Source organism: Oncorhynchus clarkii, chromosome 21, assembly GCF_045791955.1.
Source record: "Oncorhynchus clarkii lewisi isolate Uvic-CL-2024 chromosome 21, UVic_Ocla_1.0, whole genome shotgun sequence".
NCBI lineage: Eukaryota > Metazoa > Chordata > Actinopteri > Salmoniformes > Salmonidae > Oncorhynchus > Oncorhynchus clarkii.
In genome coordinates this window covers 37412309-37433830 of record NC_092167.1, presented here as the reverse complement: position 1 = coordinate 37433830, position 21522 = coordinate 37412309, and the positions used below count along the sequence as shown (strand labels likewise).

The following is a 21522-nucleotide window of genomic DNA, read 5'->3' as shown; positions in this document are numbered from 1 at the left end:
CGGACACCATTGGTTAAGTGTCTGCCATTTTGAATTGAGTTGACAAACATAAAAAAACGTGCTTGTTGTAAAACTGCTCAGGGGCCAACATGTCATTGGGCCCCCCTCACTCCTAGACTTGCTCTTTTAGTCTGCTCAAGGGCCAACATGTCATTGGGGCCCCCGCACTCCTAGATTTGCACTTTTAGACTGCTCAGGGGCCAACATGTCATTGGGGCCCCCTCACTCCTAGACTTGCTCTTTTTTTTTAATCGATGAGGGTACAGAGTAAAATCGGCTACCATTGTAACTAGCGTAGAGGGATTTTTGGTATCTGTAGGGATCATTTGCACAGAGGATAGTTCACTTTTACATTGACCAACACAACCATATTTGTTGAGCAAATAGGTATTCTTCTTGTAACTTGACAGATTTTCCCCTAACATTCCCCTGGTCTGATGTATTAAATGTGTGACATCTTTATTCCGTTTATTCTGTCATTATTAAACAAAATACACTTGAATTATAGTAATCATGGATAGTTGCAGTCGAATTGCTACATTATCAGACCTACAGAAATCTTAGGGGGAAAAAATGACATTTAACAACCATGGAAAAATATTTAATATTTAACATTTACCTTATTATTGACTTCAGTGGATACAAACAAACCTACATACATGTTGCAGGGTCTAAAAAGGCACTCAACTTTAAGGCCAGTGTTAACATATGTCATAGAATAGCTCGACTTTGAGGGATAGGGGCAAGCCCTGCAATGTACAACATTTCACTGGACTGTCAATATGGGGATGAGTGAAACTGCTTCAAGGAAGCATGGATCAAACAAAAGAGGTTTACAGTATACAAAAGTAGCATAACAAGGGAGGACAATTAAAACATTAAAACAATAAATTTGGGTATGAATTTTAGCATATTTAATCACAGATCCAATATCAATCAAATGATTTAGGACTTCATCCAGTCAAAGTTGGTTAGAAAAATGCAGCACTTACAAAAAACGGGGGGGGAAAAATGCCGCTGAGATATGTTAAAAAAATACTCATTATAATATCGTATTACAAATATATCACCCTCTGTCACAAAATGTTTGACATGCAGATGTTTTCCAAAGAGCAAGAAATGTATGTCGGCACAACTTACAACCTTTTGACAACCCTTAGCTGAAAAATAAAATGCAATTGTATTAGAAGACAAAATTCAAAATGGTGGCCTTGAGCCGACAAGAAGGCAACCAACCACTGACTGCGTTAGCTTGTGAAAGCTACAAAAGACACCCATAAAAATCCACCAATGGGATCCGCAGTGTGGTGTCATATGACCAGGGGGAAAATGGCTTATGCATCAATCACTCTCCAACTCCCAAATGGCAAAAATGGACCTGCAAGGTCCTCGCCTGACTCAACTGTTTGCCTTCCCCAAAACCTTGAAGAATAAAAAAAACGTCAAAAAGTAAAATAGCCTTCAAACCCAAGAAAAGTAAGAAAAATAGGTGAAAGAGAAAAAAGCACCGGGAGAAACTTTATCAAAAAAGTAGTTGTTTGGGCTTTTTATATATTTTTTTACAGAAGGTACAGGAGAGGAAAGCAAATAGAAGAAATTAAAAAAAATAGACTTGCAAAGACAGAAAGAGTTCTTTGGGAGAAAAAAGCAGAGGAAAGGCAATGTTGTCTTCAGCATGCCTGCGTGATTCCACAGCATCTGTGCATCATTTAAGTGCTGAACAAGAGCAGCTAAGGGGGAAAAATGTTTGGTTGTTTTAGTTGGACAAAAAGAGGGACACATGAGTCGCTATGGCCAAAAATTAAACAAAAAATGAAATAAAAATTTGAGTTCGAAAAAAATAAGTTGTCATTGGATATGCTTCTTTGAGCCAGAGCAAGCATATCACAACTGAGTTTTTTTGAAAAAGGCTCTTCAAATCAAAATTCAAAGGAGGAAGTAAAGCATAGACAAAAAATGGAGATTGGATGAAGTCAACGGAACAGGACAAATAAAAAGGAAAGTCGATAATGAGAACTAAATGGGATTCGGAGTCGGGAAACAGGACAAAAATGGAGGCGGACGGGCGGATGGATGGGACGACAGCAAGAATGAAGTTGCTTTGTTCATTCTGTGAACGTCAGTTCAGCACTCTTACCTCTTATTGGTGTACCACCTGGGTGGATAATATGAATGCAAATAAGATTAGAAAGAAGAAGCATTAGTACGAGAAGATAGAGTCTGGGGGCTTTGGAAGAAGAATCAAATTAGACTTATCAGAGTACGTAAATAATGAGTACTAGAGGAAAGAGAAAGAAGAAAGAGAGAGAGATAGAAAGAGAACTCTACTCTATTGGTTAAAAAAAGACAGGATTCATCATAGGAAGGTATCATAGGTCAGAGAAGGTCAGAGAACTTGTGCAGAGGTGTGCCTCAGGGGAGCAGCCATTTTGGAAGTGGCATGGCTTCTGAAGACCATCTACTTTGGAAGGCTTGGAGGAGTTGGAATATGAGAGGGAAGAGACTCGTTTAAGAGACTTGGAACCCTTTAGCTTGACCTCATAGTAATCGTTAAACATCTGCTTAAATCTCTATAATGCTAGTAGGCTTTACATGATTGAGTGAGTGGGTAAGTGGGTGAGTGGGTGAGTGATTGAGTGATTGAGTGAGAGGATACGATACCGTGAGGCTAGATAGGTAGGTTATATTACAAAGGTGGTGGATATGGCATATATTGGGCTTAAGCTGGGTGAAATGTGTGTGCTCTTGAAAACGTGCCTGTATGGCTTATAGGAAAACTTTGTGGGGGGGGGGGGGTATATGTGTGTCCACTAGGGTTATCTTTGTGTCTACACTAACTGTTAGTAAAATGCATGCCATGCATTTTATTAATAGTTATAACATGAAGAAAAATTAGTGGGGAGTGAAGTGTGCTTCAGAACTAAGCACTTACCAAAGGATTCTGTAGATTTAAATACGGAGAGAAGAAAGACAGCATAAAAATATGATTATATTCCTTAGGTTTAGTTACATCGTTTTTTTGTCAGAGTTAAATCTTTATCAACTCTACGTCACAGGAGAATGAAAGTCGCACATAAAAAAAGTGTTAATTTACACAGTTTCTGTTGACAACAGGCAAAGGAGGGTTAACAAGACAATTTAACAAAAGACAGCTGTGGAATCTGGGAAGACAGGTGGTCAAACATAGAAGACTAAGTGTACCAGAAGTAGTGAGAAATCTTAAACAGCTTGCTATTAGCAAATATTGCTAGCCAAACTACGAGTTAAGTAACGATAAGCATATATAATTTCTAATGCTATGTCAATATCAAAAGGAAACTTGGAATATTCAGGGGATCAGGATGTGGAAATATTGGGAATAAGCCACAAGCATAGGGAAGCGAAAGTTGGAGTCTACGCGGAAAAGCATTGAGTATATCCAGAGAGAGTCAAGGGACTGGGAAAGATAGACACAAGTCTCACACACTACTGTGGCTGCTTATGGCTGGAAAACATTCCGGAAGGAAAAGTTGCCTTCGTCAAAGTTAGGTTAGCTTTTCTTTTCTGATTTAGTACAACTGTTAGTTTGAAAGGACATTTTGTTGTTAAATCACAACCAAAAGGACAAAGAATTAGAAAGGAAAGTGTCTAAATGTCTGCCTGTTCACTCCGTTCGTCAATTTTCTCTTGCTGTCTTAGAAAGCAATTCAATTGCTAAAAACCATGGGTGCTCCTTTGCAAGTTCTGAATGAAGCCCAACGTTGAATATTAATCGTTTAAGTGAAATCAAGTGATAAAAACTGAGGAAATCAAAAGAAGAGAATGGATCCGTCAAACACTGCACCGGGGCAGTCAAAGGGAAACAACTAAACCAAAAGAAAAGAAACTCGTCAGAAGAACAGTCACAGCAGTGAGCAATGAGAGAGTCAGACTGAAGCGGCAACAAACATGGAGATAACCGACAGAGCCATGACAAAACCGGAAGCAGGGGTGGGAGGAACAGACGAGACACACCAGGACACACACAGTTGAGGAGGAGGAAGCAGCAGTAGAAACAATGCCATTACCTACTAAATCAAAGCCAAAGAAGAAGAAGAAGAAGAGGAGGAGGAGAACGAGAGACCAGAAACGGAAGGGAGTGGGGTGCAAATATAAAATAGTACTCCCGGTTTATATCCGGGGGCGGCAGTGACACCCTACCTGATCTGAGCTGCTTGATGCGTCCATTGTTGTTGGTGGTGTTGACGGGCAGGAAATCTTTGAACCAGGAGATATCTGGGTCAGGGTTGCCGCTGGCGGCACAGAGCATGGTGGCCGTGCGAGTTCGCTCTACCACTTTCAACTGGGGGCCCATGTCAATGGTGGGGAAACCAGCAGGCAGTTGGTCCTCTGTGAAAACCAAGAGGAAACCATAGCTGTGAGCTCATTGAGTGCAAGTGAGAGGAGTGGGAGGGGGAGAGAGCCAGAGGAAGAGGGCAGACATAATCACAATCAATAGGAGATTAGAATCAACAATAATGTGTGTGTGTGAGTGGGAGAGAGAGAGAGAGCGAGAGATAGCGAGCGAGCAAGGAAAAGTGACATTGAGATGTGTAAGCGTGCACTGCGTTCATACTATTGTCAAGTTCTAAACAGTTATTCAGTGACATAATACTATTTTCTGATTCCATCCAAGTTATACTTTGCATAAACCTTCAAATAATACAAATAACATGAAAATTGAGATTGAACATTTACATAACCACTAGTCACAATTTCAGCAAGGCTCTGCATTCTAAAAATGTGACACAAAACACAACAGATTTTTCAAACAGTTGACACTTGGGGTGTGTTTTGAGTATTTGTACTGCTTCTCAGCGTGTGTACAACTGCATATTGGATGGATCTCTGCCACATAAACCTGTCTCTTCCTCTGCCTGCGCTACAAAGTGCTGCTATCAGAAAGGGGGACTGCTCCTCTCGCTGTTCTTCGAGATGCAAGACAAGATAACTAATGCAGCGCCCTCTCCTGAGCAAAAAAAAATCTGTTTAACAAAACAAAGACAATCAAAGGCCTACATCAGCTTTTCTGGCCCTTGAGGCTCTTAGCAGGAAGCTGACTCACTTTCACAGCGAGAGAAGGCTTTTACAGAGAGCGCTGGGGCACATATCCCATCCAAAATGGCTATTGCTTTACCTTGGTTAAGTTAACACTAAAGCGCTAATATGACACACAGAATCAATGCGGTTGGCATACCAGTGAGGCTGAGGCACATCTTAAAGCTTCACTCTTCCCAACATGATATGGCTAATTAGCTCATTTTTCCTTCCCTCTCGCAAAAGCCACCTACTCTGACTCACTCTCTTCATCAAAGTTTTATGAGACACACATCAGGCTGGAAACAGCTTTGAGCAGCCGCTGCCTCTGTGCAGTTGACAACAGTCGTGGCTCCCTTCCAACAATACTTTTGGTTATCTGGTACGAGAGGATACCGTGGCGGGTTCATCCTTTTTAAGAATTGGACTTCATTACAAATTAGGAACTTAGTTTTGAGCTTCAAAACTTTCCCTCTTCAAGTTAATGTCCCAACCTGAACCAAGGTGTTAACTTTAACGAGTGAATAATGGGGATGAGGGCATAATCACAGAAATAGAATGCCATTCTATTTATATTCATATAGGTTTGACAGTCAACTTCTAAAAAATGAACTTGGAGAATGTCTTTGGGGTGGCTAAAACGAATTGCCAAGTCTTTGCGATTCAGAGTAATTAAGGGAAGGGGAAAGGGGTTTTAATAAGACAATACTATTTTAAGTGTAATTAGCAATACATCATGAGACAAACACACAGTTTAGCATACATCCTCAATCCAAGGTGTTAAGTGTCCTAAGTGTCTTATTCTCGACCATTAGCCATTAAAGAAATTAGGTATGCCTGGGGGTTGGTCCATCTAAAAGTTTGCTGGCATCATGTTTCCTCATCCTACATAAAGAGACTCACTCTCACACAACCGTGAATATGTGATCCTACCTCATTTTAGTTCCATTGAGGCGTATTGAGCTACCTGTTGGGGCGACGCTACTGGCTAATGTGCACTCTATTAACATCTTGAGTTACAATCCATCACATCGCAAACAAATGGAAATCTCAACCCTCTCAACTGATCACAAGGCAACTAATGAGAGAGAGAGAGAGAGAGAGAGAGAGTGAGAGCGAGAGAGAGGGGAAAGAGTCACAGAGTGTGTTGAGGAAATACACAACTTACACTTTTATTTAGTAAGGCGTCTTCAGGCTATACAAAAATAAGTCACCACAAAACATGCTCTCTCATTGTATGGTAATTAACCATCAATAAAGGCATGGATTTGCTATCGGATAAGGCTTGAACTTGTGTCAATGTTGGATACTCATGCAGGCCCATCAATTTTAATACTGATAGTCCAAGTCTAAAATAGGGACAATGAAATGATATTGTTGAACTAAACCAGTGAGTCAAATGATTTACTTTGATTGTTAAAAGGAATGACAAAAAAAAGTTAAAATAACTTAGATTTCGAGAGCCTCACAAACATGTTTCTCACAAATATGTTTAACTTCTAAACTATTTCGAAGAACACCTCCTTTCATGACTTAGGGGTATGCAGTTCAGTTAAGAAAGCTGGTCAAGAAGAATGCTTTAAAAGCTTTGCAGATTAATACATCAAATGTGACATTAAATCAACTGGTTACAGCCGTTGCCCACACGGCACAAAATAACAGGAAATGTTTTTGGATTCCAAGTAAAAAGAAGACACGGAAAAGAGACAAGGACGGTACATTTCTCTTTCATAGAATGCACCTCTGTGTTAAAGTACCATTAACGAAACAGCCTAATGAAAGAGGTGTTCGTTTGAGGGGAGGGAGAGGAGGATGAGGTGGAGGAGAGGAATTCATTGAGCAAGGTATCTCCCTCTCCCGAGCTTTCCACAGGCCGTTCGAAGGTCGAATGGAAAATCAGTCGATTTCTAAAGCTACCTGCTTGAACACAATAACCAGGAGCATGCCTCGGAGGACGCATGTTGAATATCATAATGAGATGTCACAATCCGTGCAGCCTAAAAATCATTGTCGGAGAAAAGTACAATGTATGGTTGAGGGGGCAAATATGTGTTCAGGAGATCATAATTGTGTCGTTCTCTGATCAATCAAAATTGCTCTTGTGCTGGGCAAAGCAATACCCTTGTTAATTTTACTCTGTAGACAAAGCTAGTTGAAAGAGAACGCCGTAGGACAATGCCTACATGTTCAAATATATCCACTGTGTGGTCTTTGTCAGAATTCCATTGTTTGATACAAAATCAGCTTGAGTTTGAGAGATCTAAGGTAGTGCAGTCGTGCTCCTCCGGAGCAGCCAAGAAATCATGACATCAGAGGTATCTTCAGATACTGCCCGACCATAACTTTAAAACTACCCCTGTGATCTAAAAATACCAAAAAGGCCCCTTTTGGCCTTCCTCTGCCACTCCCAGTATACAATGTTACATCATAGAATGAACCGTGTGGCTCAGTTGTTTGAGCACGGAGCTTGCAAAGCCAGGGTTGTGGATTTTGATTCCCATGGGGGGCCAGAATGAAAAAGTATGAAAATGTATACACTCACTACAGGATAAACGTAAATAATTAGCATTGTGCTAATAAATGAGGAAATTAAACACCTTTCCTCCACTTATGGTGTGATTAACAACTCAAATTGGGCCGAGCTGCGGCAGTATTTTCTTCAGGAGGCCAAGAGAGCCAAATAAAACGAGAATAATCGCTAGTTAATTTATGCAACATGATGTTTGTTGTACGCCTTTTTGAAAAACGGTGGAGTTATTGACAAAGTGTTAAAAAGGAATTAATTCATTAATCTAACGGGGCAAAGCGGCTAGCAATTTTACTATGTGCTATGTTTGCAGTTCTGCTAATAGGCAGGGCTTGGGTTTTCGACTTGTGGTTGCATAAATTATCAACACGGGCTAATTCATTACCGCTCAGGGAACTGTTGGCTGTTTCCTGTGATAGAATTGGAAATTGGAAAACGTTGAATTGGTGTGTGCGTGTGCGTGTGTGTGTGTGTGTGTGTGTGTGTGTGTGTGTGTGTATATGTGTGTCGGTGTTCAGCATGCATGACATCTCCATTATCTGTGCATTGATGTAAAATGCAGCATAAAGAGACCTCTGTGAGGGTTTATTTTCACCTCACAGGAGAAAAAAACCCTGAAAGCTCAAGGACAGTTTAAGATGAGGGCAGTTTCATAACTTTGCTCAAGACCGTACTGTATTCAACAATGGATCTACACACTAAATGAGATGGAGGGGAGTAATGCTGAAGTCACCTTCTAAAGAACTGCTGAGAGCTGGTGCTTGATATAAAAGCACTTGCAATGACAATTTGCACACATTAACCAGTCAGGCCATCAGGTGCCAAGTATGCGAGGATAGAAAAAAAATACATTGGCTCAAATAGTACCTCAGTGAGCATGTTTTGGCTTAAGACCCTAGGTCATTGGACATAATCTCAGGCTATTAGCAAATTATGTCTATCGATCAGTCATACGTCTCCGTACTGTCTCCCTAACAACATGTTGCTTTCTCCTTGATGATAAGGGAAGCCATACACGTATATTTAAAAGTCACTCATTTGGAAAGGCTTCAAAATTCTAACCAGCCCTCTAATTTGTCTCGACTGCCACCACCAAACCCCTCTCCCCTAACCCCAAAGAACGCACCCAAAACGCCCCGGTGCGACACTCCCTTTGCACAGTGGTGTAATTACAACTGACAAACATAAGTAATATTCTCTTTGGGAGGACCGCTAATTAAATCTGGCTAATTGAGTCTCGGCAGACCAGGCTAACATTTGGGATGTGATTAGTTACTGTTTACCAGACCAACTTAGCCCAGTTTGTGTAACGGTGGATGGAGTGAGAGAAGGAAGAGTGAAGAAGCAGGGGGTACCATGTTTACAGAACGTTGTGAGCCTAGTACGGTTATCTCATCGAGGTGAACCAAGGGGCTGGATGTCTACTTCTGCCATGCTATATTTGCTACATTTTAACATCAGATTTACACAGCTATTAGAAACCACTTCTTTGACGGACAGCTTCATGTTGACACTCCACACACTTGACCTGGGTAGAGGAAGTCAGGAAGTGTGCACTTGCAGTGTGCCATTATTTGCAAATTAACCACTCTCACATGATCCTGCCTAGAACATTGAGTTGTGAGTGGAATATTTAATAAATCTGGCAGTCAACGCTTCTAATACAGCGAGGTCGCGGTAGTGGTTTCTATAATTCACACTTCATTCAATTTCAAAATGACCTAATAAGTACAGAGGGATTTAAGGGGAGGAAATAAATAAGCCTTTTCTGTTGTGCGGTGGACCCCCCCCCCCCCCCAAAATGAATCCATAAAGACATAAACCTTTCCGGTCCCATTCCGTCATTAATTCCATGCCTGCCGCACAAGGATTGGATTCAGTCAGCCCCCCCTCTTGGCGGAACTCGACTTTTCACCCCAGGCTTTAGGTTATTCTTCTGGGAAAATCCCTACAGGCTAAAATAAGATATATTTGTTGGACCTTTTTGAGCGGATACAATCTACTTAAAGAGGCTGTCACAGGTCAGTAGTGAAAGAGCGTGCTGAGAATCATTGTTGTTTGGGAATCACTCCTGCCTGAAGATGGCGGATTATTGTAATGCTGGAAAGTCAGTTGGGGGAACTGTTCAAGTATGACACCCATCCGTCTTATATTTCTCACTCCTTTTAGCTTTATTGTACAGCATGTCCAGTTTAGAATTTGATATTATTATTATTTTTGGTCTTGAGATAAGGTTTTTCGGGCAGCACAAAAAGGCACAGTACATTTCCCATTTCCTTTTGAGTGTGACGATAGAAACTATTTGCTTCCACCCCTAAATCACACAGCAGCCACGGCCTTTTCTCCTCAGTATAGTGTGCAATGTTCAGTTAAGGCACACTAATTAGAAATGTAGCTGCGATCAAAGCACCAAATAAATAAAGCAACAGCCTGGAAGATGAAGAATTTCCCGGGTTAGGAATGTTAACCAACCATCTCTTTTGCTTCTCCAACACTCCTCCAATGACAATCATTTAGTTGGGCCTGGCTTGCGGAGTCCATGGCATGCATTGCTGATTGGGCATTAAATGGAAATTAGTTCTAATTAAGTCTTGGTTGCTTTATGGACTTGGATAATAGTGACCTACAAGTGCAGGCATGCAAAGCACACAGAATAGAGAGAGCGGGAACGAGAAGGAACGAGAGAATGAAAGACAGAGTGCAGTGGCCTCGGGAGAGGATAAAATGGAAATGGTGCCAGAGTCCAGGATAAATCATCTAACAAATCATCTCTCAGGGCATAGATGAGGGAGCGAAATCTGCAGGCCAAGAAAACCTGCCAGAAAAGGCGATCTAAGGATGACTGGCACCGTAACGCACTCAGGACTTGACCATTACCCCAGGACACTGGCAGATGTCCAACTGTGCAGGATGTGTGGGCAAATGGCTTTTGACAAAGAGCACAGACCGTGCAACACTAACGTTATTGAGTTCATCCGTGCCAGCCCTTCTATTTCAATACTGTGTGTGACCCAGAGGGTTACGTGGCAGTGTAACATGCCTAGGATTTGGTATTCTATTATGCTGATAACAAACCGTCTTTTGTGACAGGAGAACACGTTTTCTTTAGTTTTGCCATGGACTATATTTTTTTAAGGGGCTTTTGGTTGAGACACAAACTTTTGAAGAAATATAAGCAATGTTGAGTAGTTGAGTAGGACAGCTTCTTGTACTACGACAGCATTCGCTCAAATTTTTCCCCGCAAAGTTCAATACAACCAGTTAGTACACCCGCTAAAGGGCGAACCTGAATCCTCTTCAACAAAATGTTCCTCTCTCTGCAGCCGTTCAACTAATGTATTTAATTATGTTGGCATTCGAGAGGGAACTGTTAATTATGCTTTTGTTTTCTCTCAAAATTACTCGACCAAATGTAAGAGCTCTTCAGTAACAAAGGCAGCCAGTAATTTCTCTTTGTGCCAAATCTATGACGCCATTTGCTCTCCTTTTCGCTATCTCTCATTCTCTGTTTTCCCCAACATCTCTCACCCTCCCCGCTGTTGTTTTCCCCTGCTCCACTTACAAGGTGCACTTCTCACCGCAGTAAAAAGGTGATATTTTACAGTCTAGCAAATCAACGATGACAGGCCTCTCAATCTACCCACATTTGCTTTATCAGCTATGTACAGCTGGATTGAAATATTCCAAAATGTGACAGTTCCACCTCAAAGAGAGTATTTTTTATAGACAGAATATTATCTGGCTGTGTTTCTCCACATATCCATCCATCATTTCCTCCATAAACCCTCTACAGAGGTGAGGGTCCCTTATATGTATTTTTTTACAAGAACATTGCACTGCGATATCATTCTCTCGATCTTGTGCCCTCGGACCAGTGGGCGCAATGTTTCACTGTCATTTAATTAGCTTATTCCTTTTGCTTTTTAACATGGAGTTTCGCTTGTGCCCGTCACCCACGTACTCCTCTTCCATTTGAAACAGAAACAAGGTTTCAGGTTAAGGCACGTCTCTGAAATCAGATTTCCCTTATAAAAACTTACCCTTCCAGGGTTATTTTGGCCACAAGAAATTTGCTTTAATAGAATTCATATCCTACAATGACATGAATAGATTTTTTAAATTACATTTGTATTTATATGTCAAGCAGAACAGGTGGGGAAAGCACATCAGGAATACAGGGCCTAGGAAATGAAAGAGATTGACACAATATAAAACAGTCCTAACTGCTGACGTTTTGGTTTCACTGCCTTCTCTCTCTGGCACTGTATTGAACAGGAAAGCTGTCACCTAAATGATGCTTTTAACACATCACAACCGATAAAAGGTGTGCTGACGGTGTGCTCTCCATGTGGACTATGATAGCTGTTCTGTGTGTGTGTGTGTGTGTGTGTGTGTGTGTGTGTGTGTGTGTGTGTGTGTGTGGTGTGTGTGTGTGTATGTGTGTGTGTGTATTAGAGAGATTAGGCTTGAGCTCTTGACCGTAAATGGTTATTGACCACCAGGAGTTTGCGATACTGATTTGTCGACTTGTCTTTACTGAGCTACTCAAACACAACATATCCATTCAAGACACACTGCTGTACATACAGGGCTCATTTAAGACTTATCATACTGGAACTTGACACCCCCCCCCCCTTATGGGATTCCGTTGGATTGCTTGTCAGATTATAAACGTCTCAGTGTCGAATACTTGGAATACTTAAGATGCAAGTGAAAGTGATGACCGTTCACCATCAATGGACAAAAGTATCTCACGGAGGGGAAGGTGTAGCAAACCACGCAGAGCAATACAAGTCAAGACTGCCACCGAAAGCAAGGTTGTCAAGGTTTGGAGGGAGTGTTAAATATAATCCAAGAATGTTAACAATGTAAGACAGCAAACATCAAAAACAGTAAAATAGAAGACCACAAAATATAGTATATGTAGTATATGACATTCACTCAAAGATATGAGCATGAGCATAATCTGGGTGTATCGCATCATATGAATCTTATTAGGTCATCTCGATCAACCTAAAAGCCTCTTCCATTTTATACAATATCGGATTCTCGGTTTAGATCTTCACTCGCACATAATCACCTAGTTCTGACTAGCTACATCCTCAAATAGGCTTCCTTCCATCAAAAGTCATTAGATAACAGTCAAAGTACAAATATGTACAAGTATGGCAGACAAAATCCTCATAACCAGCACTTAATAGAGAGACAGCATGCAGGGATGGATTTCCCAAATATATCATTCAGGTTTGTACTTGGCAGACAAGCACAAAGCTCAGAGTCCACCGCAGACCCGACTGCTAGAAACTAACACAACCAGAAACTAACACAGCCAAGGACTTTACTTTGTTGTAAGTTGCCTCTCAAGATAGGCATTGGTGAAACAACCTGTTATGTAAAAAGGCATTTGATCTGATCTGATCTGTGTAAATACTACGCTAGTGGCTCTAAAGCAACAACAAAAAAAAACAGAGAATAGTAAAATCTACCCGCAGGACTTGTCAGTCCTCCCTAATTCCTTGTGAATTTAGAAAGCAAATGAATAGTTCAAATTTGTAGCGAAAAACCCCTGACCCAGTTACCTCTGTGTAAACAGACCGGTACTCAAAACCCAGCTTTCTGTCAATAATCTACTGAGTGTGTTTGGTCATGCTTTTGTTCGAGGTGGAAATATGTTCAGCCATTTCCTTGCCATGTGGGATACAGACGACTGTGTTCAGTTGACACTGGGTAAATAGTATTACGTATTTGGTACCGTGAGCCAGGTACAGCTGGTGTTGATAGTCGTGTAATCTCGAGCTACCTCTCTCTCCTAAAAAAGTACTTTAAAGTTTATTAAATACCGTGGCTTACCAAGACATTTAGTAGAAAGAAAACTAATCTTGAGCTAGGAATCGACTTAAGATTCAGTATTTTGGGAACGGAGGAGACTGATTAGTTGCCGTACTTCCGAGGACACCAACACTCGCATCTATTCTTGCATGATAGTGACGGAAGGAGAGAGGGGGGTGGGACAGAATAAGCATGTCAGCCACCAGGCAGACAGAGTGAGTACCGTGCACTAGGCCTATCTATCGGCAATCAAAAGCTCCCTCCCGTAATGGAATGGGATGGAGGGGGGGGATTAAGGATCCCAATTTTGTTTAAACGTTTTAACGTTTAAATGTTCATACCCTTAAGTTTTTACCATGCCTCCCAAACAGAGTGGCTTCAACTGTATCCAGCAAAACAAAGGGATGCAACTAATTTACAGAGCACATTAAGTTAATTTGCGGAAAATGCAGGGACCAAGTGTGAAAATGAGTCACTTTCAACAGCTGCTGAAATGTGTTTTTCACCTCCATCGCCTGAGGGGTCAAATAGAATTTGAGTTGTGAAATTGTGTCCGGTCTGTTCATTAACGATCGTAATGTATCAGCTTTGACAAGAAGCAAGGTATCCCATTACAAATATGCATGGGAATTTCTCTAGGAGTAAGAGGAAGGAGAGAGGAAGGAAAGCACAAGAGGAAGAGATGGAGAGAGGGAGGGAGGAAGAGAGAGAGACGAGGTTAGAAGGCAGGGGAGGAGAAAGCTCTCCAACCTCAGGTGTCCATTCTGTCTCAGTGAAAAATAGCATCCTCTCCTCACTCGCTCTCTCCACTGATTGTTTCATGTGTAAATCCCCTTTTAGATTCTATAACTAATTCAATGTTTCTTATTTGCTATTAAAACACCCTCAGCTAATGCGTAAGATTATGGGGACTCCATTGCTGAGTCAATCAATTAATCATCGGCTGCCCTATTTTCTATTTTTCAAAACCTCCTTCACAGACGAACACGCCCACTCATTCTTCATTCAGGAAGACACTGAAAATGTACAGGAGTCAATGTATAGAGAGGAGCCTTAAAACCGATTAGCTAACAGTAAACTGGAGCCTCTTTTAAAAAACGGTTTTCCCCCATAAATGTATGCAAAATGCTCAGTCTTGTCAATACCAGGATAAATGAATGCTCTTTTTACATGACAGGTTCATTACGAGGACAAATGGCCTCTCACAGAAATCGCACTGTACCGAGCTGAACACTGCTCCTGACAAACCAAACATCCCTTCCATTGCAGCCTGACAGATAGGGGAAGGGTGGTATTTCTTAGGCCAGCCCCTCTAAACTGACCCCACCCACTGTTCCTCCATGCCTGCAGTCCATGTAGCCCCAGTCGCCAATCTGTTACAGCCATCGATGTCTAGAAGACTAGCAAATCACATCAACTGACCTGAGTGCAACAGAAATGTATATGATACCACTGTGAGGCTCACATTGGTGCCTGTGCATACTCTCTGAGCTGCGACATTTATAAACATGATGGATTAGCCATGATATCCCTCCATTTCCACATAAGCAAAGGGAGCAGAGCGAGGGAGGGGGAAAGAGAGGGGTAGGTAGAGAGGTAGGGAGTGAGAGTGTGTTGGATGCCCCAGGGGTCAGGCTGAAATGGACGGATAAAGAGAATGATGAAAAGGAGAGATGGAGCAGGATGGGAACTGGAGCCTTCTCTCCACAGGCACTGGGGCCTTCTCTCCACAGGCCTGGCCAGGCAGGCAGGCAGTCAGGAACAAAGCTCTGTCTACGCTCAAATGCTCGCCTAGCTTTGTAGACAGCAAGTCAGTTCAGGCAGATGTACTACCTTTGAGTGGTGGAGATCACTTAAAGGGAGCATGTACGGAGGGAGGGAGGGGAGGTAGGGAGGAAAGGAGGGAGGTAGCTGAAAAGAGAGGAGTAGATAGAGAAAGAGGTAGTCGCTTCCTCCATCTACCACTTTTTCTTTAAACACCTCTCTCTTTTCATAATTTTTATCCTTTGACTCCTTCCTCCTATCTTTACATGAGTTTGTCTTTTTATTTCCGATAGGCATCTGTACCTCACTCTCTCTCTCTCTCTCTCTCTCTCTCAGCATATTCCATTTGCTGTCTCGTACCCTGAGCGACAAATCCGTTTCCCTTAAAAAACGGAACCTCATTTGTTTAGGGGGGGGGTGTCTTCTACGTCAACTTATCTGCCATCAGCAATTTGTTCTGTTATGATTACTAATATCAAGAAGAGGAGCATAGGAAAAAAAAGCTACTTCAGAAAAGCTTCGAGCTATTTTCCAAGCACAATGCAGAGATGAAGTCTCTTTCTTTTTTTCTTCATCACCCGGGAGGCGTACGCTCGGGAGCTCTGGTTTTAACAGTCCCTCAACTTACATTCTCTCCTTTGAGCACATTAAGCATTCATAAATAAAGAAGCCGTGGCTAGGAATACATAAACAGTGCAGTAGTGCTGTTTATTTCATAAAGATGCTCTGTGATGATGCCCTTAACACTTAATGCCATGAGGACTTTTAGTCATTTCATTCTCTTCATGTTTTAATGTGGCTATTATTGTGCGTCTAACCTGTTCCAAATCACTTGGGGTATGTATTATACACAGTTGAAGTTGGAAGTTTACATACACTTAGGTTGGAGTCATTAAACCAAGTTTTTCAACCACTCCACAAATATTTGTTAACCAACTATAGTTTTGGCAACTATCTACTTTGTGCATGACATAAGTCATTTTTCCAACAGTTGTTTACAGACAGATTATTTCACTTACAATTCACTGTATCACAATTTGACTGTGCCTTTAAACAGCTTGTAAAATTCCAGAAAATGATGTCATGGCTTAAGAAGCTTCTGATAGGCTAATTGACATAATTTGAGTCAATTGGAGGTGTACTTGTGGATGTTCACTGCTCAAAAAAATAAAGGGAACACTTAAACAACACAATGTAACTCCAAGTCAATCACACTTCTGTGAAATCAAACTGTCCACTTAGGAACCAACACTGATTGACAATAAATATCACATGCTGTTGTGCAAATGGAATAGACAACAGGTGGAAATGATAGGCAATTAGCAAGACACCCCCAATAAAGGAGTGGTTCTGCGGGTGGTTACCACAGACCACTTCTCAGTTCCTATGCTTCCTGGCTGATGTTTTGGCCACTTTTGAATGCTGGCGGTGCTTTCACTCTAGTGGTAGCATGAGACGGAGTCTACAACCCACACAAGTGGCTCAGGTAGTGCAGCTCATCCAGGATGGCACATCAATGCGAGCTGTGGCAAGAAGGTTTGCTGTGTCTGTCAGCGTAGTGTCCAGAGCATGGAGGCGCTACCAGGAGACAGGCCAGTACATCAGGAGACGTGGAGGAGGCCGTAGGAGGGCAGCAACCCAGCAGCAGGACTGCTACCTCCGCCTTTGTGCAAGGAGGAGCAGGAGGAGCACTACCAGAGCCCTGCAAAATGACCTCCAGCAGGCCACAAATGTGCTTGTGTCTGCTCAAACGGTCAGAAACAGACTCCATGAGGGCCCGACGTCCACAGGTGGGGGTTGTGCTTACAGCCCAATACCGTGCAGGATGTTTGGCATTTGCCAGAGAACACCAAGATTGGCAAATTCGCCACTGGCACCCTGTGCTCTTCACAGATGAAAGCAGGTTCACACTGAGCACATGTGACAGATGTGATTTTGTTGTCAGCACATTAAACTATGTAAAGAAAAAAGTATTTAATAAGAATATTTCATTCATTCAGATCTAGGATGTGTTATTTTAGTGTTCCCTTTATTTTTTGGAGCAGTGTACTTCAAGGCCTACCTTCAAACTCAGCGCCTCTTTGCTTGACATCATGGGAAAATCTAAAGAAATCAGCCAAGACCTCAGAAAGACCTCCACAAGTCTGGTTCATCCTTGGGAGCAATTTCCAAATGCCTGAAGGTACCACGTTCATCTGTACAAACAATAGTACGCAAGTATAAACACCATGGGACCACGCAGCCGTCATACCGCTCAGGAAGAGGAGGCGTTCTGTCTCCTAGAGATGAACGTACTTTGGTACAAAAAGTACAAATCAATCCCAGAACAACAGCAAATGGCCTTGAGAAGATGCTGGAGGAAACAGGTACAAAAGTATCTATATATTTACACCAGCTCTGTCAGGAAGAATGGGACAAAATTCACCCAACTTATTGTGGGAAGCTTGTGGAAGGCTACCCGAGGCATTTGACCCAAGTTAAACAATTTAAAGGCAATGCTACCAAATTCTAATTGAGTGTATGTAAACTTCTGACCCACAGGGAATGTGATGAAAGAAATAAAAGCTGAAATAAATAATTCTCTCTTCTATTATTCTGACATTTCACATTCTTAAAATAAAGTGGTGATCCTAACTGACCTAAAACAGGGAATTTTTACTAGGATTAATGTCAGGAATTATGAAAAACTGAGTTTAAATGTACTTGGCTAAGGTGTATGTGAACTTCCGAATTCAACTGTTTGTTTTGCTTTGAAGAGCTGTTTTTTAATTGTATTTATGTGCTTCCCATCATGTACAGGTAAATGCCAAAATAAAGGAAACACTTTATTTAACGCTTTAATAAGAGACACAGTATATAGAAAGCATGTGCTTCAACACAGGTGTGGTTCCTGAGTTAATTAAGCAAATAACATCCCGTCATGCTTAGGGTCATGTATAAAAATGCCCAGTTGCCCATTGTTTTGGTTACACACACACACACACACACACACACACACACACACACACACACACACACACACACACACACACACACACACACACACACACACACACACACACACACACAAAGAAAGACAGTATTTCTCTATCTCTTTGTCCCTTTCCCCCTCTCTCACTTCCCAATAGGGTGAGAATGGAAGCATCCAAGACACATGAGATAAGGAATACAGTCCTGAGATAAGAAATACAATCGCATCCACTAATCATTAACTAACAAATAACACCCACATATTAGCCTGTTTAGCTCCACAACATATCTATAGGAGGCCAGGGGAGTGGGAGGCCAGCGGAGTGTCGGAGACCAGGTGAGCCTCCCAGCCAGGCAGGAAAACAAGCAAGAAGGTAGGCCCATATCCTATTGGTTCATTAACCTTCATGTACCTTGCATTAAGAAACAGCAAGGTCAGTTTGGTCAAACGGGCATTCCTAATGACCTGGCGGCAGGTAGCCTAGAAGTTAAGAGCATTGGACCAGTAACTGAAAGGTCGGTGATTTGAATCCCCGAGCCGAATAGGTATAAAAATCTGCCGATGTGCCCATGAGCAAGGCACTTAACCCTAACTGCTCTCGATAGGAGCTTCTGGAACATAATAACACATTTTTATTCTATCCATAATTATGAATAAAAAAATAATAATTACGAGCCTAGTTGGTTTAGCCATGGAAAAAGTGAGGAACCTTCCCACTAGCCATGATTGGCTGAGATAATTAATGGGATGGACATTCTGGGAGATGAGTTTGAATTGTTCTGCCATGTAGCACGCTTCTGTCAATAACGTGAGCTGTTCAGTATGTGTTTGACAGTCTTTTCTACTGCACCGTTTTTGAAAGATATAATGCTAGCAATCGAGAACTACAAAAAAGTTTTGCTATTTTTCTCAACAACATTGATGCCCTGAATTTATCAGGCGCTGTCGGCAGATCAGTAGGAAAAAGTAATGGGCTACTTTCTACACACACCATGGTCAGTGTGAACCGGAGTGAATTTACACAAAGCTGGCCAAACAAGATGTAGCTACAAACCAAACGGAGTTAAAGAGTTCCAGTCTGCCGTGAAGAGTTCATCCATGTATACGGCTAAGAATCTAGTTACATTTTCAGATATACGTTTCTAATTTAGTCAAAAAGTCATTTTTATTGCAAGTCAAAGCATACTGTTAGTTAGCTAGCAAAAGTTAGCTTGCTAGCTCGCCAGCTAATGTTATGTGTATGATCTGTGTAGTAATATTATTTGAATCAGAAAACCATTTGCAAAGCTAATGTTAGCTAGTTAACATTAAACCTAGTTTTTTACATTTAGCTACGTGCAGATTCATACGACAGCTATGACAATGTTTGTATTGGTAGTAGTACGAGTTGCGGTTATGCCGGTTTATTGTTTAGCTAGCTAGCTACCACATTGGCTGGACTATTACACGACCCATCAAATTAGCAGGTGTGTCTGGGGGTGATTACGGCCATCGATTGTATTTCATGAACATGTGTACATGTCTAGACAATAGGGACCCATCCACTTAGCTAGGTGTTGATGAGGAGTGGTTTTAGCATTTCCTTCACATTACCCATGAATTTAGACAAGTGTGTCTGGGTAAGCGTCATCTAATAATGATACAAATATTTATAAAATATTTTTATGTGGACACTTTCTGTTTTTGATATTGCTACTATGCAAGTATGCAAGTACTATCACTGTAGCGTTTACACCTTCTATTTCCTGTGCATGTGAAAAATAAAGTTAGATTTTATTTGATATAGCGTATGTTTACCACATGGCTTCACATGTGGATCCTTAAAGAGATGGGTGGTACTAAGGCTTAAGAGGGTGTGAATGATGGTGAATGGGCGTAGACAAAGAGCTCTCCAGTAGGTGTACCAACAATATTCAAGGGCCATTTTCTCAAAAGTGGGGTTACAAGTTCATCGACTTTCAAAGCAGAATTACTTTCCCATTATTCCTCAACTGCATTGTGTGATGGACAATTCCCTAGCTCTGAGTCTCTAATTTTGTTCAATGTAAAAAGCACAATTTCATTTTTTGCTACATAAGACCGAGTGGTTTTGTGTATGTAATGTGCAAGAAAGACATATTTTGGACACCAAAATAGTGTAGAATTATATTCAGATTACTCCTTGAATGACGACATGCACCCTTTTTAAACTTGCAAACCATGCTCTCCAATATAAGAACACTTACCAATTTTCTCCCTGAACCATTTTAACGTAACAGCACTGAGCTATTTTACAGGCCATGGCTCAGTTCTCATCCATTTGGGCACGGTATCGTCTTGATGCAATTTCCAGAGAACATCTACAGTAAATGTCTGAGAGAACAGACTTTATACAAGTTCATGTCCACCTGAGAAGGGCAGCGCTACATAAATGGCAAGAGGAGAAAAAAAAGTTCTACATTATTGAAAAGATTGGGGCTAAGAGTATGCTACAGAAAAGGGAGATTACTCATACTTGGGCTAACACTAGGCAGAACGGACATCATGGGTCCCAAAAGGCCTTAATGGAGTCAGGTTACATCATTCTTTTCTAATAAACAGACAGAAGTTTTCCCAAAGTTACTGCCGCATAAGTTGGGGTTTCTCCATGGGACGTTGGTGGTTTTGTGGCATGCATTACATAAATGGTTATTTCTAGGCTCAAGGTCTAGTCATAGGACACTTGAACCTCGCGAAGTGAGTTTGAAACTCGTGGGAAACGTTTGGTTCGAGAGACTTGTTCGCAATGTGTTCCATACATCCACCAAAATGCTATGAATTAGCAAAGAATGTTATGTGACACTGCAAATAACTCAAATGCTTTTGTCTAACATAAGTGTGATTGCTTTACTTATATTGTTTGTAAATATGTAAATATAATTTATTTTTGCATTGTATTTGTAAATGTTGTAAATAGTTATGATTTGTGTACATGCAGGCCTCCGTTGACAAAGATGCATTGGTTCAAAGGGAGTTACCCAGCTAAAATAAAGGTTAAAGGCCCAGTGCAGTCAAAAACATGATATAGCTATGTTTTGTATACAGTGACCTCCAGACTATGAAGTTAAAGTGCAGACTGCCAAGCTTTAATTTGAGGGTATTTTCATCCATATCGGGTGAACCGTTTAGAAATTACAGCACTCTTTGTACATAGTTCCCCCCTTTTAGGGGACCAAAAGTATTGGGACAAATTCACTTATACAGCGCATTCGGAAAGTATTCAGACCCCTTGACTTTTTCCAAATTTTGTTACATTACAGCCTTAGTCTACAATTGATTCAATACCTTGTTCCCTCACCAATCTACACACAATACCCCATAATGACAAAGTTTTTAGAAATGTTTGATAATTTATTTA

General features: G+C 41.3%; 1 protein-coding gene across 7 annotated transcripts in view; it reads right to left on the bottom strand.

The window, feature by feature from the left end:
• LOC139378982 (receptor-type tyrosine-protein phosphatase delta-like) overlaps positions 1-21522 on the bottom strand; it is a 579926-nt gene that overhangs the window by 80182 nt on the left and 478222 nt on the right. For all 7 annotated transcript variants that reach the window (XM_071121647.1, XM_071121649.1, XM_071121646.1 and 4 more), the window contains one exon: positions 4180-4368. In XM_071121647.1, coding sequence (XP_070977748.1) covers positions 4180-4368 — 189 coding nt within the window. The remainder of the gene's footprint in view (positions 1-4179; positions 4369-21522) is intronic.